The sequence below is a fragment of the Heterocephalus glaber genome, unplaced genomic scaffold (genome assembly GCF_053883595.1).
Source record: "Heterocephalus glaber isolate CG9 unplaced genomic scaffold, H.glaber_assembly_v1.0 deba00000122, whole genome shotgun sequence".
NCBI classification, from domain to species: domain Eukaryota; kingdom Metazoa; phylum Chordata; class Mammalia; order Rodentia; family Bathyergidae; genus Heterocephalus; species Heterocephalus glaber.
In genome coordinates, this window is record NW_028258138.1 from 63,653,519 (window position 1) to 63,680,516 (window position 26,998).

At 35.2% G+C, this 26,998-nt stretch overlaps 1 protein-coding gene across 4 annotated transcripts in view; it reads left to right on the plus strand.

Moving 5' to 3' along the window:
- Nucleotides 1-25,114, plus strand: part of Atp6v1a (ATPase H+ transporting V1 subunit A) — a 51,317-nt gene extending 26,203 nt beyond the window's left edge. For 3 of the 4 annotated variants that reach the window (XM_087215728.1, XM_087215731.1, XM_087215726.1), the window contains 10 exons: nt 1,157-1,308; nt 4,748-4,910; nt 5,463-5,571; nt 11,016-11,138; nt 11,232-11,346; nt 12,325-12,388; nt 13,970-14,173; nt 18,220-18,314; nt 19,690-19,861; nt 22,767-25,114. In XM_087215728.1, the coding sequence (XP_087071854.1) occupies nt 1,157-1,308; nt 4,748-4,910; nt 5,463-5,571; nt 11,016-11,138; nt 11,232-11,346; nt 12,325-12,388; nt 13,970-14,173; nt 18,220-18,314; nt 19,690-19,861; nt 22,767-22,859 (1,290 nt within the window). In that variant the 3' untranslated portion in view covers nt 22,860-25,114. The remainder of the gene's footprint in view (nt 1-1,156; nt 1,309-4,747; nt 4,911-5,462; nt 5,572-11,015; nt 11,139-11,231; nt 11,347-12,324; nt 12,389-13,969; nt 14,174-18,219; nt 18,315-19,689; nt 19,862-22,766) is intronic. The other variant, XR_015452825.1, reaches the window with a different exon arrangement.
- Nucleotides 25,115-26,998: the final 1,884 nt, after the last annotated feature.

A 26,998-nucleotide genomic window follows, 5' to 3' on the forward strand; every position in this document is an offset into this window, starting at 1 on the left:
AGCAACATCCCCAGCCTTACATTATCTTGTAAGGATATTTTGTTTTGACTTGGACTTGAGAGTACAAATTAAGAAGTATAACATTTCCCTACCTTATTAACTGATGCTACATTTATTTAAATCCTTTGTTGGCATGGAATGAATAGACCTGGATTTTTACTGTCAAGCAGTATTCACATCATTAATTGTATAATGCATTATGTGAATTCTTACTTTGGGTAACTTAGTCCTTTAATTGTATTTATAGTTACATGTGGTAATATATAATTGACTCAAATCAATTTTGTGAGTTTGAGGAGACATGATTTCCTCCCAATAAAATGTGATAAGAGATCATTTTTAAATCTTTTCACAGAAGTCTGTGCTCTACAACATATAGAGGACAACAAGAGTTTGTGTGAGGAGGGTATTTTGAACAATCATCTAGACTTACTAGCTTAGAAACACACTCATTCCAAATAAAGGAACCACCCAAAAGCAGATAATTCAAATTCATGTATCAACAAGATTACAGATTTCTTTAGGGCCTTGAACTTTGGAATTCAGTATTCTCAGATGTTACCATACTACTCATTATCCTTTTGCTTTTATAAATGTTTAATTTAGATATTTAAAGACTTCTAACTATTTTAAATAGTTGGAGGCTTTTAGCAGGTATTTTTCATTAAAGTAGTATAAGTTCTGTATAATAAATAAAACAGAGAATGGAACATAAATATGAAATTTTCACTTCTCCCTAGGCCCAGGGGCATTTTGCTATATGCTTAGCCTTCTTTTTTTGTTTTTTTTGGTTCCGAGGATCAAACTTGGGTCCTTGCACCAAGCAGCGAAACCACTGAGCTAAATCCCCGGCCCATCATGCTACATTCTTTAAGACTTTACTGTTTATTTACACATAGTGAAATTAACTATTTATCTATTGCTTGGTGCACTCCTTTCTAAAAGACTCCACTAAATTTTTTTTTAAATCATCGAAACACACCTGATTAAAAAAAATAAAGACTATATGTAAATGTTCACAATTAAAAGTGTAAATCTCCTTTCTCATGTCTACATACTGCCTTTCTATCCCAAGAGGAATCTGGGGTTCCTTAAATTTTGGAGGAAGAAACATCACAAATTAGACCATACTCAGAATCCTCCTATATTTTTACAGGATGTAGTCTTGGAGCTTGAATTTGAAGGTGTAAAGGAGAAGTTCAACATGGTCCAGGTATGGCCTGTCCGCCAAGTTCGGCCTGTCACCGAAAAGCTGCCAGCCAACCATCCTTTGCTGACTGGCCAGCGAGTCTTGGATGCCCTTTTTCCGTAAGTTCGTGATGTCTTCCACAGTTTTTGCTAGTCATTATATGTGCTTATCTTCTCATTATCATTGTAGGTTAATGTTTTGCATGTTTAATACAATCTTAAATTTTATTTAGAGTATAATGGTGAACTAAATATAGTTATTCATTGCTAGTATTTGTTATAGAGCCAAACCATTGGAGATTTTTTTTCCACAGAGGTAAACAGAAAGCATTATTTCTAAAATTTTCTTGAAAAAATAGTTTCCAGAAGAATGTCTATAGTAGAATAATGTAACTGACTTAAGTTGTCCAAGAATAAATTTAAACTTGTTACTATAAATTGACTTCTACAATCTGGTGGATTTGTATGGTGCTAGAAATCTTTCTTAATTTATAATCTGCTCTTTTCTATTTTCTTTGACTGCTTAAAATCCTCGTTTCTCCTTAAATCTCAGGCTTCATCATGTCTTATCATACTTTCAACAAATGGCTCCATCATTTAATTCATAGAAAAGACTGAAGACATAAGGCAGGACTTCCTTCAACCTTTGACCACCAAATCCATGTACTTTATTGAGCTTTGTACATGTTCCACCACTGAGCCATATCCAGCCCTCCTGTGTATTCTTGATATAGTCTCTTACCTTTCAAGCTCTGAGTTGTTCTTCCTATTACTCTCAGTAAGACCTCCATTCTTTGACATTTCTTTAATAGTACCTCCTGTTAGCATATCCTTCATTATTGAGCTTAGATCCCGTAGTCTTATTCCTGTGATTATTTACCTGTAGTACAGTAAATTTTCTTGTTCCTCTACATTTTATCACACCCATCTGGCAAAATTCCAAATATAAATCACTCCAGCTATTTCCTTCTCCTTTACTGTACACATAAGCTTCTGAGAAAAGCCAGCAATCAGTACAAATTGATATCTAACCTCACTACTATGTGAGTTAATCCTTCTGCATTTCCCTGCTTATGATTCTCTCCTGTTTTCCTGAGCAGCTGTTTCAAACTGCTCTACTTGCCTAAGATCTTCAACTCTACCTTTTTTGTTCCCCTTGCTCTACAAGTAATCATGCTAGATCTTTCACAGAGAAGTTTAGAGACTTAGAGATTTAGAATTCCTTCAGTTTCCTGCAGAATTATTATTTAATTCCCATTCATCTTTTCCTTTCTTTTCTGGAGCTTACCCCATTTTATGTCTCTCCAAGGACTTCTGCCTATGTTATCTTCCCATCTTCTATCTGTGAAAGAAAGAATCTGCCTTCCATCCCTTCCCATCTTTCACTACTTTTTTCTGTATCTTATGAAACAATAAGTATATTATTATATCTACTTCTGCTGTAATTCACTGCACTCTGCCCTTGGCTTTACCACACTCTTGAACTACTCTCACTCATGTCATCAGTCACTCCCATACTTGATCAGTTCAAGACATAAATTTCAGTATTTTCTTAGTCCCTGTAGCTTTGAATATTGTCTTCCACTCTTCCCTTGAAGCACCCTCTTTTTTGTTTTTTCTGGTACTTCTGTCCACAAGTTCTTATTCTCTGTTATAAACTTTTTCCTTAAGTTGTGGTGTTTCTTAGGGTTTTTCCTGCATATGAGGCCTCTGCCTCTGTTCTGTCTTACCTTTCTTTGGATGGCTTTACTGCTTACAGACTTGACCTAAATATTTATCTGTGTGTTTTGACTCCTCCTATCTGTATCTTTGTTCCAGGTCTCTCCTGAGCTCCAGACTCACCCACTTTCAATTTTCAATTCAAAGCTAAAATCATCTTAATTACCATGTCCTTCTTTCTCCTTTTGTTGTTGCCTATCTCCACAAATGTCATTGTCATCCATCTAGTGGATCACTAATTTAAAATCTGTGACTTCTCTCAAGGATTGATTTGATTCTCATATACCTAATCCCTACTCCCTGACCCTAATTAAGGTTCTCACTGTAATTCCTGTAATAATCACATTTAACTAGCATATTTAATTCCTGTCTTCAGTCTGTATCCATACAACACAGTAGTCCATCTAGAACATATATCTGATTTTGTTTTACTTGAAACCCTTTTCACACAATTGTTAACTTCTTTTAAAGCCATCCACGATCTGGTTATTGCCTGCTTTCTAGCATTGTCTCAGCCACTTGAGTGCCCAAGTGCATCCTAAATGTCTCCTTCCAGCCATAATGAAACCCTTTTCATTTCTCAAGCAGTGGTGTCTCTTGTCCACGGACCTTTGCACGTGCTGTTCCCTCTGCATGGATTGTTATTTCTGTTTCCTTTCAGTTCTCCCTACTTTCAGGAAGAATTTACTAACCTTAATCCCATCCACATCAAACTTTGCACGCTTTCCTGATTTACTTCCGCAGCTCCCTGTGACCTCACTTTTCACATTGAATCAAAGTTCCAAAGCAGGGCACACCCAGCCTGGTCTTACCTCAGGTTAAAAATGACTTCACAGAGCCATAGGAGAGATGTGACATGCTTGCTGCTTAGTTTATCAAATGGACTGAAAGGTTTGGAGAAGAAAAAAATTTTTTTTGCCTTGTTTGTTTTTTGAGACAGGGTCTTGCACTATAGTTCAGGCTAGCCTCAAGCTTGGGGAGGAGAAAAAAATTTAAATGTGTATTTAGTTTTCTATTGAAAAAAATGTATTATCATAATTAAAGATGCAGTGTTTCTCTGAATTTTTATGATAAAACCACAGTATTGCAAAGACGTTGCCCTTAACATCACATCCTATTTCTCCTGCTCAGACTGTGTACACATACAGAGAAATACCCACTTTGTCTCCCACAAAGAGTATTTCATTCTCCACTGCCACTTTTAGGGAAAATTTGAAAGTGGCTGCTAAATGTTACCATAATCACCAATTGATTGACCAGTTTCTCGCACTAAAATCTGAGCTCTGTGAGCATAGAAACATCGCACTCTTACTGGCTGTTTGCAGTCTCTCCATTAGCTTCTCAAAGCACAGTTTTCAGTACCTAGAAAGTACTCAGTATATAGTTACTGCATAAAAGGGGATTGGCCCAACACCTTAGCAATCTGTAATAAGCTATACATTTTCTAGGTCTTATTTTTTGCCACAGTAGGAAAGTTTCAAAAGTGGTTTATAGTTTTCTTTTAGTTTTATTTTTTCTATTGTCTTTTTAGGAACTAATACATATAAGCATTGAGAATATCATTAGTATTTATCTTACTTTCATATCCCTCTTTGGCTGGGGCCTTATGAAATATATCGTCACTTTTCAACTATTAGAGGTGATACATACAATGAAAGCCTTCACTATTATAGGTACAAACTAAGGAAGCAGTTATATCTTTATATCTCTTGTATGTATGTATATAGATTAGAATGCATTCTTTCCTTAACTTGTATTTATTGTCATTTATCTACTTTATTTAATAGTATTTATTAGCAAGTAGAGTAATCCCTACTTCTTTTTTTGTTTGTTTTCTTAGGTGTGTACAGGGAGGAACAACGGCTATCCCTGGGGCTTTTGGCTGTGGAAAGACAGTAATATCACAGTCTCTGTCCAAATATTCTAACAGTGATGTGATCATCTATGTAGGATGTGGTGAAAGAGGAAATGAGATGTCTGAAGTTCTCCGGGACTTCCCAGAGGTCTGTATCTGGAAAGCTTCAAATAACATTCTAGAGAAAATACCACGTATCAATTTTTGTTGGCAACTTTTTGTTGGGTCTGAACAATGTTCTCATTTGTCAAGAACCTTTTAAAGAATTTCAATTATTTTTGTGATTAATTTATATCATTAAAGAAAAGAATTTGAATTTTTCAAACATTGGCAAGTTTCTCTTGTTTTGTGGTTTTCATTTAGTATTGAGAAAAGATAAGAGACAACGTTTATATACATGAACTTTGCGTAGGCTTTGTGAACTACTAGGTTACTGTAGTAACATTTCTTCCTCCATAAAATAATAAATTTTATTTATGAAATGGAAATTATATCTACTTTCTACTGTATACCATGGAGAAGTCAGGAGAATGATGGGGAATATTACTTTGGGGAATACTGATTAGAGGGATTAAGTATGGACTCTTTGTTGGGAATACTGATTAGAGGGATTAGGTATGGACTCTTTGTAAAAAAGAAAAGTAACTAAAATGTTAAATTTAGAAATTTGAGGATCACTAATGGATTTCTTTACCTCTAGCTCACTATGGAAGTTGATGGTAAGGTAGAGTCAATTATGAAGAGGACAGCTTTGGTAGCCAATACCTCCAATATGCCGGTCGCTGCTAGAGAAGCCTCTATTTATACTGGTGAGTTAGTTATGAATCAGAATAAAAGCAGTTAAGACGTGTTCTTAAATTTAAAGGTAGGGCCAAACATTTCCTTTCCTCCAAAATTTCTTTTATTCCAAAGTACTTCCATACAAACACATTTTCCTAGCTTTTAAGAAAAACTATACATATTTTATCTTGAGAATAAGTGAACAGAAACTATTTATAAAACTGTCCTGGGCCGGGGATTTAGCTCAGTGGTTTCGCCGCCTGCTGTGCAAGCTCAAGGACCCAAGTTTGATCCCCAGTAGCAAAAACAAAACAAAACAAAACTGTCCCAGTCTTTTATATTGGCCATAAAATGGCCATCAAAAGGGTACAACATACCCTTTTTTCATCATGTATTTTGCCACTGACCTCTTTAAATATACTTGTTCTTCTGTAATTTGAATTGTTAGCTTTAAATTATTTTGTGTTAATCAGGGATATAAAAGACAAGAAAATTGTTATGTTTATACATTTTCTTCCATTTTTGCTCCCACTTCCCTCACAGTTTTTCGTACTTTTATTCTACATCTTTTTTTCTTCTTTTTTGTGGTACTGGGGATTGAACTCAGGACCTTGCGCTTTTGAGGCAGGTGCAGTGCCACTGGGCTAAATCCCCACCCCTATTTCTACATCTTTAGGATTTAATTACGTTTATATTCTGTTCTGGAACAATCCAATATTTGATTTAGCATCAGACTTGCCATAAAGTGGACTAAATGCTCACTGGTATTCTTTTGGCCACACTTTCTCCATTTATTTCTTGTTTAGCTAAAATTTTCCTTTCAAAAGTCTCTTCAAGAAAGTCCCATGGAAACAGTTCCCTGAATTCTTGTTTCTTCCTAAGTTGTTTTGTTTCTTTTGCCTTTAAACTTTCTCTCTCTCTCTCTCTTTTTTTTTTTTTTTTTGGTATAGGGCTCGAACTCACAACCTTGTGCTTGTGAGGCAGGCGCGGTGCCACTGAGCTAAATCCCCGGACCCAAATACATTTGATTTTTCTTCTTTGTATTTTCTTTTCTTTTTTTTTTTCGGTACTGGGGATCAAACTCAGGATGGTCCACTTGCAAGGCAGGTGCATTGCCACAGTGCTAAATCCCTGGCCTTTTTTGCCTTTAAACTTTAACAGTACTTTGGCTGAGTATAAAAATTCTTGGATCAATATTTTTTATAGTCTGGTATGCTCTTGTGGGAGAAATGTAAAATAAAAACATTTTACATTTGTTGTGTATGTGGCCTGGGGATTTAGCTCAGTGGTGCCACTTCCTGCCTCTTAGGTGCAAGGTCCTGAGTTCGATCCTCAGCACCCCTCCAAAAAAGAGAAATACAGTATGTATATGAGTTTTCATAGTTTGTAGTCTACTAGGTTACTATAGTAATATTTCCTTTTTCATAAAATAATGGATTTTTAACAGTAGTTTAGCTGAGTATAAAGTTCTTGGATCAATTTTTTTTATGAACTAGCATTATAGTGTTACATGTTGGGGAGAGATTTGAGCCTGACCTTTTTTCTTTTAAGAAGTGATTTTTCAGCCAGGGATTTAGCTCAGTGGTTTCACTGCCTGCTGTGCAAGCGCAAGGACCCGAGTTCGATCCCCGGTACCAAAAAAAAGAAGTGATTTTTCCTTTTGCCCAAAGGAATTTTTCTTTAAATTTGAAGTCTCAGAATTTTATAGGATATATCTCAGTATTAATAGTGTGTGTGTGTATATATATATATATATATATATATATTTCCTGAGACATGGTATACCCTTTCAATTTATGAATGTCATTTCAGAAGACTTAACAATTGTATTTGAAATTTTTTCTCTTCCATTTTGGCAGGGTTTTTTAAATTTTTGGGGGGGGGTATCTTTTAAAATACCAAGTAGACATATTGGATCTCCTTTATATGTTTTTCATTATATATCAGTCCTTTCTAGTCCTTTTTATTTAGCCTTTTATGTACACAGGTTAAATAAAGTTTATCCTTTGAGTAGCTAATGAAACTATCATTTCTATGGTAGTTTTATAGCTTGTTTAGCTCTTGGTGGAGTTCTGCAAGTTCATGAAACATCTCTTATCCAGCTAGATAGTTCTTGAGATTTTATGATAGAATGCATTGTTAAGATTTTCTTCTTTTAATTAACTTGGTTTTCATCATTCCTTGGTATGTTCTTTAGCCTTGTAGGATTCCTTTCTTTTTTCTTGTTTTATCTTGTTTAGATATTCTATACTGACATTGTTGGTACTGTTACTCGTCTGTGTAGGAGATGGGAGGGGCTGGCTATGACTGGGTCTAGGATAGCAGGGATTCTACATTGTGACCTGTGAAGTTTGTTATGGCATGCAGTTATATAAATAAGTTACCTTGGTCTACTTTTTCCTGCCAGCAAAAGTCAGTAGCTGTAAGGCCATTCACAGTGAATTCTTTCTCTTCCATCCATTTCATCCATATTTTATGTAGTGAAAATAGGGTATGCCTATATTCATTTCACTCGCCTTCATTTTCCTACTTTTTAATCAATGCCGAAATGGATCTAAGGAACTCCTTCCACTAGCCATGTAGCTCTTTACAGTTCCAAAGGATTCTTGGTTTTGCTTCTTGGGATGTATCTGTTAGTTTGCATGAGCTTAATCTGACTTGTACTGCATCAGATGAATTCTTAATGTTTCTCTACACCCTTCTTTGGTTTTCATTCACTTAGATGACTTTCTTCAGTATTTTGTCACATAGCCAAGTGTATCTTCTAGTTTTTGACAATTGAGTTTATATTTCCGTGGTTGTGTTTTCTTTATTTGGTGGTAACTTCTATGAAAAGGAAAAAGTGATATATTTATCTGCCATTTTAAGACAAGTTATTTCATTCTTTTAAATGGCAGCGCGATAGTATGCCTTTACATGGATGTGGCATATTCTGTAACCAACATCCTGTGGTGGGCACTGACATTAGTTAGTTTTTGGCTATCACAAATAGTGAAGCACTAAAACATGTTTTACACTTTTTTTTTGGTATGCTTGGTTCTCTGCACATTTTTTGTAGAGCAAGTTTTTAGAAAAAAAAATTTCTGAGAATTTTTTACATACTTATGTAAAGTTTAAATTCTGATAGCTCTTCAAAAGGGATAACTGGACAAGAGTTTCTCTTTTTTTTGTTGTTTTTTGGTACTGGGGATCGAACTTGGGTCCTTGCGCTTGTGCAGCAGGCGGCAAAACCACTGAACTAAATCCCTGGCCCTAAGAGTTTCTCTTTCTACAAATCTTCACCAGTGCCAGATTTTGAAAATATTTTCTTGAGATAATTATCAAACATATAAAGTTGAAGGAATATTACAGTGAACACCCACGTACTCTGCATCTGGATTTGACAATTGACATTTTTACAATTCTTGGTTTATTAAATACTTTTCCAACCTGTATTTTTCTTTTTTTTGGTATGAGGATTGAACTCAGGACAAGTGCAAGGCAGGCAGTGGAACCACTGAGCTAAATCCCCGGCCTTCCAGCATGTTTTTTTTTGTTTTTTTTTTTGGTGCCAGGGATTGAACTTGTGACCTTGCGCCTGCAAGGCAGGCACCAGAACCACTGAGCTAAATCCCTGGCCCCATAATTTTACACTTTTTTGGGGGTACCAGGGATCGAACTCAGGACCATGCGCTTGTGAGGCAGGCGGCGGCACCACTGAGCTAAATCCTCAGCCCTAGCCTGTATTTCTTAACTATGAAGTTTTTGTTTGTTTGTTTGTTTTGTTTGTTTTTTGGTACCGGGGATCAAACTCAGGTCCTTGTGCTTGTGCAGCTGGCGCCAAAACCACAGAGCTAAATCCCCAGCCCCAGCCTGTATTTCTTAACAAGAAAATAACATCTTTCCTGTATGTTAACCATTTAAAAACTGCCTTGGCCAAGCTTGATGGTGCATGTCTGTCATCTCAGCTACTAGAGAGATTGAAACAGGAGGATCACAAGTTTGAGGCCAGTGTAGGCAACTTAGTAAAACCCTGTCTCAAAATTTAAGAAAAAGGAGGTGGGGCATTCATAGGGATGTAGCTCAGCACTCCCTAAGTTCAATCCTTAATACTAGGGAGCAATTTTTTTAAACTATCTTCTGTACCCTTCCCTTTGGATGGTAGTGTTTTTTCATACTGATTTGTAGATGTCCTTTGATTAATAAAGAAATTAATCTTTTGTCAATCACAAGTACAAATATGTTTTCTAAGTGTGTATTTTGTCAGATTTTTTGTTTTTTCTGGTAGACACTGATGTCTGGTAGGTCAATGAGAGAGGTCTCATTTACGCATGTATATCTATCTTTTCTACCAGGTCTTTTTAATATAAATGTATAAATAATGGTGCTGTTTCATCACAGACTTAAAAACAGCCATGTCTCTATAGAGAGGATATGTTCTTATCATCAGATTGAAATAGTTGATAATTATTGGGGTTTTTTTAAAGCCTTAATATTGATAAGTAATGTTTAAGACTTTGTTTACGGAACCATTTAATGAAAGTCTCAGAAATTAGTTTTTTTTATTCTGAATGATATAATATGACACATAATGAAGTGCTAAATTTTTCAGCAACTCTTTTATATATGTTTCTGGTTTTTTGCTAGTAAAATAAAGGAATTTTGGGGATTAGATTTTCAGACTCATAAACTGTGGCAGTAACTTCACATTTCTGTATCTTAGAGTTATATAGTCCTTTATATTTTTTTGGAGGAGATACATAGATAGATAGATAGATAGATAGATAGATAGATAGATAGATAGATGATTGATTGATTTGGGGGGTAATCTAGTTATTTGGTAGGGTTAGTGATATCACAGAAACCAGAACCCAAGATTTCTATTAGCTTCTTTTTTATTTTATTTTAGTTTATTAGTATATTTATACAGTACATAATGTTTACATTCCTTGTGTGGAGTTGGTGCCTATACATAATAAATCTTAATTCCACTTTTCATCACTTTCCCCTTCCTGCCTTCCTGTTTATTAGCTTCTTGGACATATTTTATGTTTGTGAATTTATAAGGACCTGATCTACATAGCAGAAAGAGCAACATAATTGAGATATTACTCATGTTAATAACATTTGTTAATTTTGAAAAGTAACTGAACAAGCTAATTAGTTGAATTTTTTAAGAGTGTATATGTGAACTACATTTGGAAATTAATTTCAGAATTAATTATTTTAACAAAGAGTGGGGGGGGAAGCATTTTCCTGTTTTAGGTTAGACTAGACTTTGGCATCAGATAATTCCAAACATGTAATTGCTTACTGTAATAGATACTTATTTCATTTGGTTAGGGAGCTCTTTACTCTGTTATTCTGGGCTGGGGCCCAGGCTAAAAGAAGCTGCTCACTTTCTTCCTACTTAATACTTTAAAGTTTTCTTGAGGGTGAAAAGTTAGGATTATATATTCTAACATTGTAACTTGTATTATTCTTCCCAATTTAGGAATTACACTGTCAGAATATTTCCGTGACATGGGTTACCATGTCAGTATGATGGCTGACTCTACCTCCAGATGGGCTGAGGCCCTTAGAGAAATTTCTGGTCGCTTAGCTGAAATGCCTGCAGGTAAGTCTTTGTTTTACTTATCATGTAAGCAAGACTGATAGAATTGGGGGAGCTGACTTAGAGCCTTTTTAAAAATTTATTTTCATCTTTCAGATAGTGGCTATCCTGCATATCTTGGTGCCCGTCTGGCCTCTTTCTATGAGCGAGCAGGCAGAGTGAAGTGTCTTGGAAATCCTGAAAGAGAAGGGAGTGTCAGCATTGTAGGAGCGTAAGCATCCAAACTCTTTTACTTTTCAAAGGAAAAGGGTCACTTTTTTTTCAATTACCAATAACTGAGCCTCGGATAAACTTTGTTGGCTATAATACTGCCATTCACAGAGCTAAAAGTTATTTTAAAGAAAGATATTTAACTTCCTGTAGGAGCTGGTTCTTAATTGGGCTGCACTCCAGTGTTACCCATAGAGCTTCAGGGAGCTCTTTGGAGATGCACTGCATGCTCAGGTTCCATAGATAGGACTTCACTACTTTATTATATTCAAGTTACAGTATCTTAGGAATAAGTTAGAAAATTATACACATGCTCGGGTGAGGCTATATCGTGGTAGATACAAAGATTCACAATTACTGCATAAAGGCATCCTTTTCTCTTGAGCTTTTCCTTCCATCCTGCTTCATTTATTTGATTAGAAAATAATGAAACTGATTGTAATAAAGATAGTCACATTTTTTATAGTAGAAAATACACAGTAATCATCAGGTTTAAAGCCAGGCACAGTGGTGCATGCCTATAATTCCATTTACCTTGGAGGTTGAGACAGGAGGATCTTGAATTCCCAAGGCTAATCTGGCATCATAGCAGGACTCTGTCTCAAAAAATAAAAATAAAGATAATTGTCATTCTTATTTACAGCTTAGTAATGGCTTTTGGTTAAGAATTTTATAAATGATTTTTCTTCCCAAGGGTCATTCATTTCTAAAGTTATTTATATCACAAAGGGCTAGGGGTATAGCTCAGTGATAGAGCATGTGGTTCTCATGCATGAAGCAATGGGTTCAATACCAGCACCAAAAATAAATGAATGAATGAGTGTTATTCAGATTAAATGCCAAAGAAATTTGACTTCCATGTAAGTATTTTTTGATAAGCATTTTAATGTCTATTATTTTTATTAAGTTTCAAAAAATTGACTTTTATATATATTTTTCCTAAGCATTTCTAATGATTATGTGTATTTCTTTAATCTAGAGTTTCTCCACCTGGTGGTGATTTTTCTGATCCAGTTACATCTGCTACTCTTGGTATTGTTCAGGTATGTCTTTTCCTACTGTAGTCAATTTCTAAGCCCCCTCAGCTGTTCTAATATTATTGTAAATCATCGTGAAATATTTAATTTCATCACCAAAGAGTAGTACGTAGCAGTGGTAAATTGTGTTTTAGGAACATCCTAAACACCGAGAGCCTTTAATGCCATCTGATTTTGTTGGCTCTTTAACCAGTTTATAATAAACTAAACACATAAGTGGAAAATACATCCAGCTAGCAAATACACCTAGAGTTACCCTATCCTTTAAACAAATAGACCCAATACTGTATAATGACAAAAATCTAGAAATTTATTCCTCCTCACAGTATGATCTAGGGCAGATGATCCTGTCAGGAAGTGTCTGTCTTGCATTCATCATGCTAGGAGGCCCACGTTCTTCTGTCCTGTGGCCCCTCCATCACTTAACTTCTGGGCCATCTTCATCTGGCTGACATAGGGGAAACAGTGGAAAGGACTCAGCCACTTTTGGGACCGTGGGCTCACACATTCTGTTAACTATACTTAGATGAAAACAAGACTGGAAAATGTAGTTTTTGCCAAGGCAGTTGCTTCTGTAAGACACATTTTAGTGGATAACTACCCACCTTAGCCATTAAAAGAGGCTTAAGTAAAGGGTGTGTTAGACTCAGGTATAGTTAAAAAATAAAGTAGATATTTACCTGTTTCAACCAGTATCACATGAAATGGCAGAGGCTAAAATTTGCAACTTTGAAATTTTTCAACATTTACTAGAAATTTGAGTTTTACATTGTTGGGGTGGGGGTATCTTAGTGGCATCATGCCTGCCTCGAAAGCTCAAGGTCCTGAATTTGATCCCCAGTACCCAAAAAAAAGAATCTTGGATTATATTGTGGAGGAAGGTGGCACAAAGTTAGGAATGCATGAAACATCTATGAATGTTTGGCCTAAGAAAAATGAATGTCAAATTTTACTAGATTAGCCCTTAATGATAAGGAACTGAATTTAATCAGAACATTGAAAGGTTTTTAATCAAAGTAAAGCATCTCTTTTTTTTTTGGTACTGAGGATCGAACTCAGGACCTTGCGCTTTCGAGGCAGGCGCCAGAACCACTGAGCTAAATCCCCAGCCCAGTAAAGTGTCTCTTTCAAGCCAGGTCTGTTGGCACATGCTTGTAATCACAGTATTCTGAAGCTGAGGCAGGAAGATTGTAGGTTTGAGGCCATCCTCACTACATAGTGAGACCTTGTCCGAAAATAAAAATGTATCAATTTTCCTTTTTGCTGTCACATTTGGCATGCTATTAAGGAAATTCAGATAAAATTTGAATTTGATTTATACATGATACCTCGAAAGAGATAATTTTTTTTTTTTTGGGGGGTACCGGGGATCGAACTCAGGACCTTGCTCTTATGAGGCAGGCAGCGGAGAGGATTTATTTTTAATTAACAGTTTCTGTAAGTTTTATTCTTTCAGTCACACTTAGTATATGCTAAAGATGCATAATTTGACCAATAAATTATAAAATTGCATATTTAGAACAAATATACTTTTAAAAATTTCAAGAAAAATTTGTTTTTCTTTTGGGGGGGTTATTTTTATATCAGGTGTTCTGGGGTTTAGATAAGAAACTGGCTCAACGTAAGCATTTCCCCTCGGTCAACTGGCTCATCAGCTACAGCAAATACATGCGGGCCTTGGATGAGTATTATGACAAACACTTCACAGAGTTTGTTCCTCTGAGGACCAAAGCTAAGGAAATTCTGCAGGAAGAAGAAGACCTGGCAGAAATTGTACAGCTTGTGGGAAAGGTAAGTTGTTAAAGTTGATGTAGGACAGATCTATAGGCTAAAGTAGTAGAGTGTAAAAAGACAGCTAAAACTTTTGAAATGCAGATTCTTGTCTAACAAAATGAATAAATACTAGATTTAAATTATAATGTTAACAGGTAATCAATATCAAATATTTTTTAAGCTAGTCAAAAATTTTTATTCTTCATTGAACTTAGCATGATCCTGGGTTTCTTGTAGGTAAAGAGGAAAGCTTTGATTTTCTTTCAGTTCTTGAAATGGATGTATCTGTCACCAACCAAATTAGAGGTGGTAGAGTTAGGATCTGTTAACTGAAGGAGCACTAGCGCTAGGAATCAGAAGGGCTAAATTCTAGTTTCTCCAGTAATTACCTATGTGACCTTCAGCTAGTGACTTACAGTCTTGTGTCTGTCTTGATGCTTCAAAGGAAGATGGTCTGATTAAACTTACCTCAATTAGCTGGGGGTGTAGCTCAGTAGTAAAGTGTGTGCCTAGCATATACAAGGCCCTTATTTCAATCCCCAGTTCTGCAAATAAAATAAAATAAAATTTTAGCAAAATTAAATTTCAGAATTGAATGACTTCACAGAAAGTACACAGAACACAGTTCTCTGATTTGTTCTTTTTTATTGTGTCTTATAAACTCATCTCCTAATTTTTTCCTATAGAAGAGGCAATTATTAGAGAGAGAACATGTACACTGTGCTTTGAGTATTCATTATAGAATACTGTGGCCCTCCAAGAATAACAAGAAACTGAAAACCTGCAAAACCATATAAAGGCAGTACAAGAAAAGAAAATTATTATAAGTTCATTTTGTTTATGAATAGATATAAAAATAGTACGCATTTGCTTATTAGATGCAGTAGGATATTTAAAAAATAGAATAATATATCATGAGCAAGTATAGTTTATCTGAGGAATACAAATTTTTTCAACACAAAATATATTCACCAGTGTAGTTGATATAATAGAAAAAGGATATTTCAGTCAACGTGGGAAAAATATTTGAAGTTTGCTACTTATGTATAATTTTTAAAACCTCTTTACAAGGAATAGAAAAGAGCTTTCTTAGGTTATTAAAGTAATGTTCTAGGCTGGACATGATGGTATGTACCTGTAGTCCCACCTACTTAGGAGGAAGGATCACTTGAATCCACAAATGCCAGGCCAGTCTGGGCAACATAGCAAGACTCTGTCTTAAGGAAATAAAAATAAGCCAGGTGTGATAGTGCATGCCTGTAACCCCAGCAACTCAAGAGGGTGAGGCAGGTGAATTTCAAGTTCAGGGCCAGCCCGGGCAACATAGCAAGACCCGGTCTCAAAATAAAAAGGGCTGGGAATGTAGCTCAGTGATAGAGAAACCCTGGGTTCAGTCTCTAGTGCCACAAAAAAAAACTTAGTAAAATAAAATAATTTTTTTTAAAAACCCCAAAACCTAAGAAAAACATGTTACTGGAGAATGCATTTAAAGATCAGGAGGAAGACAAGAATGCCTGCTATCATTATGTTTAATTGAAAAGAGTTCCTGAACAAAGATGTAAGAAAAGTTGTAAAATATCATTATTTATAGATACTATGTTCATACAACTAGAAAAATAACAACTAACAGGGAAACAAATAATAATAAAGAATTTGGTGAGGGGTCCTGAGTCAGTATAAACAAACCAAGACAATTTTTCTATACCAACAATACTAATTAGAAAATAGATTCACAACCTTTTTAAAAAGGTAAATAAGGAGCTTTCTCCTTATTGGATATTAATACAAAACCATAGTAATAAAAACTGGTATTGGCAAAATAAGTAGACCAATGGAACAGAATGGGTAGATATGCATATATATGAACCCTGGATATTACAAAGTAAATAAATCAAGTGACGGGAGAATAGATTGTTTTAGTGAACAATGAAAAACTGTTTACTATTTGGAGAAAATAAAACTGGATTGCCACCAAATTCCACATACAAAGATGGGCTTCGGGTGGATTACCATTTTAACTGTAAGAAGGAAGACTTTCAGGTCAACAAAACAAATGTTTAAAAAATATCTGTTTGATCTAGGATTGAAAAAGTATGTCTTAAACTCCCTTAAAAAAACATTAAAAGAAAAGCATAATTTTAAATATAAGAATTTTTGTTCAACAGAGCCCTAGCTATGGATCAAGTTAGTAAATTAGTGCCAGATTGAAAGAGAAGGTTTGCACCTAAAACTGATGTGATGCTATTGAAAATGTACAAAGATTTACTTTAAGGTAACACAAAAACTAAAATGCTAAGAGAAATGTGGGCAAAGGAAAGAGCAAACGGGTTATAGAAGAGACAACCCCAAAAGTTACAGTTCTGTGGAAAATGTCCAGACAACAGTACATAACACATCACACTGGTGAGAATGGCTGAAATTGGAAAGCTGGGTATAGCTAAGTGTTGTGGGGATAGGAGGACAGATGTGTCATCTTTGGATGTCTCATCTGGTGCTACCCTTGTGGAGTACAGTGTGATAGGACTTGTTTTAATACCCTGGGACTTAGCAGTTCACTTTTGGGTATTTATCTTCAAAGAAAATTCTAAAATGAGACATTAGGTGTACAATTATGGTAGCAGGTAATTAGAGGAATTCTGATTGCCCTCAGCTAGGGTCAGAAGGTAAAGTGTGGAAGATGAGCACCTCAGAAAATGAATTACACAAGAGCAGGAAGCAGCAAATTATGTGGCACACAGCAATGTGGGTGGATTTTTTTTCTCTTTTTTTTTTTTTGGTACTGGGGATCAAACTCAGGACCTTGAGCTTGCGAGGCAGGCAGCAATTGGTGGATCTTAAAAACAAAGCAGCAGACACAGTAATGTTTTGCATAATGAAAAATACCTGCACAAAATAAAATACAACTTTCACATAAATTTAAACAAAAGAAAACACATAAAACATTTTAATATTTACCTGTGGTTGAAGAGGGAATGAAAATAAAAAGGATTTTTTTTTAAAAAAAAGAAATTTTATCCTTACCTAAAGAGCTTAGTACAAATAAATAATACTAAGGTACAGTTAACTCACAATTTCCAAGGAATCTTTACTTGTTAAAATGAGCCTATTGACAGTGTGGTATTATCTGTCAAGGCTGACAGTGATTACAAACTTAGAGACTTGGAGGCAGTGATATTTAAAGACTGAAGCTCTATAACTTAGGTATACCCATATAACAGCACTCAGACAAAGGTTAAGTGCACACTTGCTGTCCTTCATAGTTCTAAACATCATGTATTGTTAAAAAAAATTAATGATTTAAAGGCTATATAGATTACTGGGAAATAAACTCAAAACTGAGAATTTAGCCAGGCATGGTAGCACACACCTGTGATCCCAGTTATTTGGAAGGTAAGGAAGGAGGATGGCAAGTTCAAGGTAAGCTTGGGCAGTTTTATAAGATGTCTGAAAAAGGTTGGGGATGTAGCTCAGTGGTAGACTGTCCCTGGGTTCCATCCTCAGTACCACAAAACATTCAAAACACTGAGAATTGAAATTATTAAGATACCAAACCAGGATCTGAAGAAGTACTTTTTTAAAAAAGAATATTAATCAGTTTGCACACCTATATTATAGCAGCACTATTCACAGTAGTCAATAGTGAAAGTAGCACAACATGGATGAACCATAAGGATGTCATGCTGAGTGAAATAAACCAATCACAAAAAGGCAAATACTATATGACTTCATTAATATTCGGTATCTAAGTAGTCAAATCACAGAAACCTAAAGTAGAATGGTGGAGTTACTATTTATGAACATGGAGTTTCAGATTTGCAAAATATTTTGAAGATCTCCAACAATGTGAATATACTTAACATTATTGAACTGTACTCTTGTAGTTCACATGGTAAACTTTGTCATGTGCTTTTTGTCATAATTAAAAAAGAACAATCAGAAATCACTTACAAAGTGAATTTATTACTGATGGATGATTATGTATTGATTATATAATTTCTGCTTGCCAATTGATTGTCAGCATTGGTCACGCATCATGGAAATAAATTTCTAATTTTCTCTTCCAGGCTTCATTAGCAGAAACCGATAAAATCACTCTAGAGGTAGCAAAACTTATCAAAGATGACTTCCTGCAACAAAATGGATATACTCCTTATGACAGGTAAGCTATATTGATTTCCTTTTTTATTTGAGGATTTTTTATTGTGTTTTGGCAAAGGAGCTGCCAACCCATTAAAAACTTTTTCCTCTCATACAGACACATTCTGATTCAATATATTGGCTTCTTTTATGTAATCATAGCAGACATCTAATGATGTAATATGTTCCATGTCTTGATTTGCTCATTTGTCAAATTATGACAGTATTTTCGTTCATACAGCCGTCTATAATTATGTTAAATTGTGGCTTAGTCTGCAGATCTTGGGGATCATTGCCTCCCTCAGAAGCTTTCTCTCACTGTTACTTTGCACTGCCCATGTCTCTTTTACCCTTTGCCTAAAAAATCATATTCTTCTTTCCTGCCTCATTTCCCAAAAGTTCTCATATGTCTTTTTTTCTAGCAGAGTCTTTGTTACATCCCCCAACCAGCTCTTTCTACTCCTCCCCAGTGCTGGCTTTTTCTTCATTATTATCTCTGCTACTATTGTAGCTTGCTTAGCATTCCCATTTCTTTTAAACTTTGAGAATTTTAGCCTTTTCATCCAATGCTACTTTTCTCCCTCAAATCATATTAGATTCCATATAAAAACCAAAGAGAGAACTGAACAAATAGAAGGATTAACCAAAATGTAGGGCAAGCAGAAAGTGTGCCGGTATATTATCAAGCTTCAGAAATCTGCTATATCAGGTACTTAAGAAGCTCTAGGAACCAAACCATCCATACAAACATTATTCATTGAACTCTTTTGGAAAGGGTGTTCTAGAAGTGTGTATGAAATTGTGTGGATGTCTTAAAACATAGCAGATGGTCAATGAGAACAAGTGTGACTGAGTATTTGCTCATTTGTATACATCTTTGTTATTAAAAAGGTATGGATAAATGAAAATGACATTAGAAGGAAAGGAGCTACTATTAACTTTAATAAATTGCAGTTTCCTGCTTTCCTGTTGTTCATTGAACCTTAACCATTATCACAAGGGAATCTTTACGACTCAGTTATTTATTTTACCATTTGAGTTACTTATTTAACTGCTTTGTACAAAAACCAACCCTTGGAAAATTTTTGTATTGTGGCAGTACTGTTTCATTGTTCTTCCTATGTGACTTTAACAGAAAAATAAACATTATCCTTAAAACTAGTAAAAGGAATATATTTCTCCAGAGATGTCTCAGTCCTTAAACTCTCATTAAGCAGTTACTGTTTTCTCTGCTTTTCTTTTTTCATACTTTATGTATCATCCAGTAAATATAAACAGTCTGGCTATTTAAATAAAGCTAATGCCCAAGTAATTTATACCTAAAGTTTTATATATGTAAATGTGAACCTGCTTTGGGAGTTGTTTTTGTTAACTCTTTTGGCCTTCATTTGTCCCAGGTTCTGCCCATTCTACAAGACAGTAGGAATGCTGTCCAACATGATTGCATTTTATGACATGGCTCGTAGAGCTGTTGAGACCACTGCCCAGAGTGACAATAAAATCACATGGTCTATTATCCGTGAGCACATGGGGGAGATACTCTACAAACTTTCCTCCATGAAATTCAAGGTATGTTTTGTTTCTGCTTTAACTTTAAAGTAGGAAATGTTTATTTTTCTTTGAGTTCCAGATCTGGGGTGTGAAACTTGCATTTATCACTTTCACTCATACTTAGGCTATGTAAAACCAGAACAGGCCTCAAAGTTATGTTCAAGCAGGAATTCCAGTCATAAAAATTATAGTATGTCACGTCTAAAATAATTGCTGACGTGTTTTCTTTTGTGTCTTAGCTGGCTGACAGTTTAGAGCTAAATTCTTTGTTGAACAGCAATTACCTTAAGTACCTATTAACATCCAGCCCTTATATTCTTTTGAAATGACATCTGTTTTGTTTACTTCTTTCAGATACCAGCTATTTCTTTTCCTTTTTTTTTTTTTTTTGAGACAGTGTCTGGCTCTGTTGTCCAGGCTGTCCTCAAACTTGATATTCTTGTGTCTCACTCCTGAGTGCTGGTGTTACCAGTATGTACCACCATGCCTGATTCTATTTTATTTTATTTTTTGGTACTGGGTTCGAACTCAGGACCTTGCACTTGCAAGGCAGGTGCTGGAACCACTGAGCTAAATCCCCAGCCCACCTGATTTTATTTTTAACTTTTGAGTGACCTCTTGTTTATTTGAAAATAAAAATAGATAAATGAAATTGCCAGTAGAACAAATGTAAAGATTATTTTAAAATATTTGATCAATTAGGTTGTATTTACTGAATTTCTAAGTCATGACATCCAGGAACATGAACTAATCACCTATTAAGAATCAGGCTCTGAGTGTTTAATATAGAAATTTTAGCTGGGCGTGGTAGCACTTGGATGCTGAGGCAGGAGGATCATCACAAGTTCAAGGTCAGTCTCTCTCTCTGTCTATACATATATATATACATATATATATATAATTTTGGGGTGGGGTGGGGTACCAGGAATCGAACTCAGGACCTTGTGCTTACGAGGCAGGCAGTGGAACCACTGAGCTAAATCCCCGGCCCACATATATATATATATATATTTTAAGGCCAGTCTATATTGAGTTCATTTCTAGCCTGAACTACATAGTGAGAGAGACCCTCAAAAAAACCAAAAAAAATTAACATAATGTGTATATATATTATGTTAATTTTTATTATATATATAGTGTGTTTCTTTACACTGTAGTTTGAAAATATGACCCTGTGTAAATAAACATTCTCTATAATCAAGAGTTTAAAAATACTCAGATCTGCCCAGGCATGGTAGCACACACCTATAATCCCAGCACTCAGGAGGTTGAGGCCAGAGGATTGCCTAGTATTCCAGGCCAGCATGGGCTACATAGTGAGTTCAAAGCTGGCCTGAACTACATAGTGAGACCTTATCTCAAAAATCCAAAACAAACAAACTCAGAACCTACAGCTCCTGTCATTCCACTTGAAATATACGAACCAAGGCAATAATCAGAGATATTTTCTTTTTTGTGCTGGTAACCAGGATCTTGAACATGGTAGGCTAGCACTCTACTGCTGATCTATACTCCTAGTCCAGAAACTTTTGATATGAGTATATATTAATGGTTATTTATTACACTTCTTAAATGTCATCCAAGAATGAACTGAGCCAATAGTATATTATGGCATGAACATAAAATAAAATATATGAAAGCATCAGTATCTTTTTTCCAAATAATATCCAAAGGCATAGAGAAATCCTTGTGGCCTAAAATGAAAAAAATCAAGTTACTCAAAATTCTGTATGTAATTTCATGTAAGTTTAAAAAAAATTTTTAGTACCTGCTTTCAGTACATGATTACATTTATTGTGGGGAGTGGTATATGTACATTGAATTTTGTCTTTAAAAATTATATATTCATAGGAAGTGGATGGAAAAATAGACCTATAAAATTTCTGGTAATATGATTAAAGGTGAGATCTTTTTAGTTACATGTTCATTGAATCAAACATCAGAGGTGGGTTGTTTTTTTTTTTTTTGGTTATTAAATATTCTCCTATAGCATTATTTGGGGCTACAGAGGGATATCTCCTTGTTAGACATTTAGGAAATTTCCAGTTATTGGTGTGAACAATCATGTAGTTGTTCATGTAGTTGGTTTTGTGTATTTTCCTAGTATAGATTCCTAGAAGTCAGTGATGGCAAACCTTTTAGACTGAGTGCCAAACTGCCACCCACTTATTTATTGCAGAGTGCCAGCACTTCAATTAAACCTGAATACTGAGGTTTTAGTGTAGAAAAACAACTCTACATTAACATCTTTCATCTTAAAAGAAAAACACAATAACATGCATGCCATAGGTTTGCCACCACTGCTATACAGTGGTGAATGATGGGTCAAAGAGCTGGAAGATTTTAGTACCTTCCTTCTTTTGTTTGTTTGTTTGTTTGTTTGTTGGGGACAGGGGGGTTGCAGGGCTAGGGATGAAACCCAGAGCCTCAAGCATACTTGCCAAGTACACTACCATTGAACTACACCTCTGGCTTGACCTCTTAGTCTCTTTTATCTATATTACTTTATTAACTTGCTTTTCATAAGGATTGTAAGGTGGGCTTTAAGATTATTTTCCCGATTTTACTTCTCTGTCCCAGTGTTACAGTATCAAACCTTAAATCATAAATTCTTTTGATTAAATGAATTCCCAGCTATCATACATAGTCATATGCATCTAATATGTGACACTGCGTGATTTCACTCAGTTATCCATATTGTTCAGGTTTGGTCAATAAATGTGTTTAGCAGGCAAAATACAGAATTGTTATTTTGTTTTCTTTCTGTTTGGTTGGAGTACGAGTCCATTTATACATTTTTGCCTGTAAAGGAAAATAAAGATAATTTTGACTCCTGCCTATGGTTTACCAGTATGCCTCATTTAACTTTGTTCTCAAAACCTATTAAGTTAAAGTAAATTGGATATGTAATGTCTGTTTTCAGGATCCAATGAAAGATGGTGAGGCAAAGATCAAAGCCGACTATGCACAACTTCTTGAAGATATGCAGAATGCATTCCGTAGCCTTGAAGATTAGAACTGTGATTTCTTTCCTCCTTTTCCTCAGCAAGCTCATATGTGTATATTTTCCTCAATTTCTCATCTCAGACTCTTAGCTTCTTTATTGTGCAGCTTTGAGACTAGTGCCTATGTGTGTTATTTGTTTTGCAGTTTATTTGGTAGGTCTTATATAAAACAAACATTCCTTTGTTGCAGTGTTTGATGGTCCTCCCTGATCCTTTACCTGAAGTGGTGAATGTAGTAAATATGATAAACAATGGCTATACTACTGTAAATGTGTGTGAAAGATGACAACCCTCTTTATCCTGGGTTTTCTCTTTCCTCGTCTCCATTAAATTGTAAACAGGACTACTGCATGTATACTCTTTGCAATTAATTTTGAATGGAAAGTCCGATTTCTAAACCTTTCAACAGATACTTGTGAAACAACTCAATATCTATCTGGTAAGGCCATGTGTAGCTTAGCGTTTTGCTAAGTAACTGCAGGAAATACTTTTTAAAAGGTGAGTGATTAATGTTCCAATTATGCATTGCTTTTCCAATATAAATCAGGAATATTTATGGGAACCTGTTGGGAACTAAACTGTTTTAAAACAGGCATTTTTGAGACTCAGAATAGATGAATCAGTACCCTCTAAAAAAGTGGAAAAAAGAGACCAGATAGTCAAATTTAGATTAACATCATTTTTTAAAGTAGGAAAAGTTCAGTATCAAGGACTATTACACACAACATTACTAGAAAATCCTTTTTAAAAATATAATTAAAACAATAATCAAAAACTTGGTCCACATCATACTCTCTTTCGTTTCCTCAAACATCATATAAGCCTGAGCTTCTAAGTATGTAGCAGTATGATGGATAGTAAAATACCACAGAGAAGATATTTTACTAGTGGTTTAAGGCTGTTTGCATTGTAAGAACCAGCTGGGCTGTGGCAATTCTTGGGGCCAGAGTGGCATGATGTTTTTACAGAGTATTAACATGTATTGCTTGTTTGCATGTTTGTTTGCTTGTTGAATTTTTGAACAACTGGTTTACCAGTTGTAGAAAATTTTATTTTAATGTGGTTTTTCATTCACTGGCTCAGAAAATTTTTCAGACTATCCATGGCTACAGGACCGTAACAGTTTCCATTCTGTTTCATGAGGATGAAATTAATGCTTACATTGACTGGTAACAGAATCTGGGTCATGTGAAAAAAAAAGATTATTTTGCCCTACCTTTTCAATATATGTTTAAAAATAATAAGGCACACTGTAGAGTAGCTCTAAGATCAAGTTTCTTATCAAGTCTTTCTGATAGATACTGCTGGCACCATTGCTTCGTCTTTGGGAAGAGGAAAGAGTATGTGAACATGTCTAACAATCTCAAATACACAAATGTAATAGCATAAATAAAAGTATTTATTTTATGCCTCACTATGTTATTTAAATTTGTATGCAATACATTTCTTTTGTTCATATAAAGAAAGATGCAGCCAGTAGAGAATTCAGATGTAGTTCTATGTAAATTCTTGCAGGTTACATGTTTTTATAGTGGACTGCTATTCAGGAAAGATTTTTCCACATAACTTTTTTTTAACCTTTCAGAATATTGACAGGTAAGAATTGTGCAGTGATTTGTTGAGATGTGGACTTAATGGTGCTGCTTAATCAGTTTGCTTCCAGTGAGACCTCCTTCCTACCTAGAGGCCCTAAAACTAGTGAAAGTTAAAAGGATTTCAAAAACTTTTTATTCCTACTTTAAACCTACCAGCAAACAAGAATTGTGGTCATAATGAATGATATGAAGAAACTAATTGACCAAGTTTGTTTTTTTTTGTTGTCCTGAATTTGAGATGTACATTTTTATTCCTTTTAAGGATATTGATGTATGAATGTGAAGATGCTAGAGAAACTATGCTCAGATATTCATTGTAAGTGTCCCTTCACCTATATGTTATAGAATTTCAGATTGATAATTGATAGTATTTCTGTAGAAAGAATGTGTTAAAATTAAAAGTGATCTTTTAAAAAGATTATGCAGCTTTATATTTATTGTGCTGTGCCTGGTCCTAAGTGCAGCCAGTTAAACAAGTTTCATATGTATTTTTCCAGTGTTAAATCTCACACATTGTACTCTTGGGAAATTTCTTAGAATTTCTTCCATCCTGAAGAACGAATGAAAGAGGCCGTATATCAGCTCCTCATCTTTGAAATTTCACCATCTTTATGTTAAAAGTTGTGTAAAATTAAAAATCTATGAAAGAATAAAAAGTGGATTTAAATTAACTTTTTTTCTTTTTTTTGTTGGGGGAGATAAGATTTGCTAGAAAACCTTCTGTCTTGTATTTTGATTTATTGTTTCAGCATGACGTTTTGCATTTTTTATTTTTTCCTTTCTTTTATCAATTTTAATTTAAAATCATGAAATTGAATTGGGCCTTTACTGAAGTCTACAAAACATCCTACAATTGTATTTTTCAATAATTTGGAATTATGGTATACAGAATTTTATACCATTCTGAATATTACTTTAAATTGAAAAAGTGGTTTCTAAAAATTCACTTCTAAAATAAAGATCAGTGGTACTTATTTTAATTTGGGGGAATGAATTAAAGCATTACAAATCATAATCTTGCAAGCCAGATGATTTTAGATTCAATGTAACAGTGTAACAGCATCCATTGTAACAGTCCAATATGTTACCTAAGATACATTTTATTTCCTTTACTGTTGTTGTTGTTGTTGTTGTTGTTGTGTTGTTTTGGTACTGGGGATTGAACTCGGGTCCTTTCACTTGCGTAGCAGGCAGCGAACCCACTGAGCTAAATCCCCAGCCCTACTGTTGTATTTTTAACAATTTTCACAGGAGTGAGGAAGCAATGTGGAATGGACAATTTTGTATTCCTATGGAGGGCCAAGCTTATGTAGACATAAGCTTAAAAATGGGAAGGCTATTCATTATAGATGGGTTAATTTTTAGTCTATGAGATAATATCCCAGCATCTTCAGCATATTGGTTTCAATGTATTGCTATAAGAGGATAAAGAGAACTTTCTCAAGTAGGGTGTAATAAAATGCTAACTTCTAAAAAGGTTTGCATTCCCCTCAGAGTTGACTGAGACTTGAGTTTAAGTAGTAGTTTACTTGGGAGGTGATCTTGGGAAACACCAATAAGGGAATAGAAAATTGGGCCAGATGGAAGAAACCAATAAAAGTGCTCATAATCAACTATGTTCACAGTTCCTATGGAACATAATCCTGCTGGGGATTTCTGGGAGCAACTAAAGGACATATCTTTCAATTATCCCACCTGGGAACAAGGAAACAAGTCATTGATTGGGAAACAATTCCTGTCCTTCCATTGAAAGCTGCTCCCATAAAGAGGAACAGTCAGTGCCCAGCACATGCAGGCAGGCAGATGTGGCACTGGTGGCCACACAAAAATCCTCTGGGATATTGGCTGGTGTGCACTCAGTTCATGACTCAGCAGATAAAGATGGGACACAGCTATCAATCCTCTTGGGCTTACTCAGAACCCAGGAGAAAATCAGTCAACAACTGGAAAGCCATTGTTCTGCAAAATAAGACAACACCATTAAAAGGGATCAGGAGAGGCTCCTTAAGAGAAAAGATTTTTTTTTTAGTATGGGGGATTGAACTCCGGACCTTGTGCTTGTGAGGCAGGCGGCGGAACCACCGACCTAAATCCCCAGCCCAAGATGTTTTTTAAAGACCAAAGAGGTCATCAATTATGGTTATGAGTAGACAGATGGGCGTTTAATGCCCCTGAAAGTAAAACAGCTCTTTAGATAATGATTTTTTAAATCATTTATTCTAACCCTTCTATTATACAGAAGAGGGATTTGAAGTCTAAAGAGGTTTATTTGGTCAAGGTCACACCACTGAGGATCAGAATTCAGTCCTGATTTCTAGGTGTTTCTTTGCAATAAATGGTACTTTTCCTTATATGTGCGCTTTCCACTCAGAACCACAGAGTTAAATAAATGTGAGAATATGTAGCAGAGGAAAGGCAGGGAGAAATTACTGGCTAGATAAGGTGGGCATAAGTATTTTGATGACTCATTTTAAAAAGGAAAATACATAATGTGGTGTGTGCCTGTAATTTCAGCACTTGGAAGTCATGGCAAGAGGATTGCTGTGAGTCTGAGG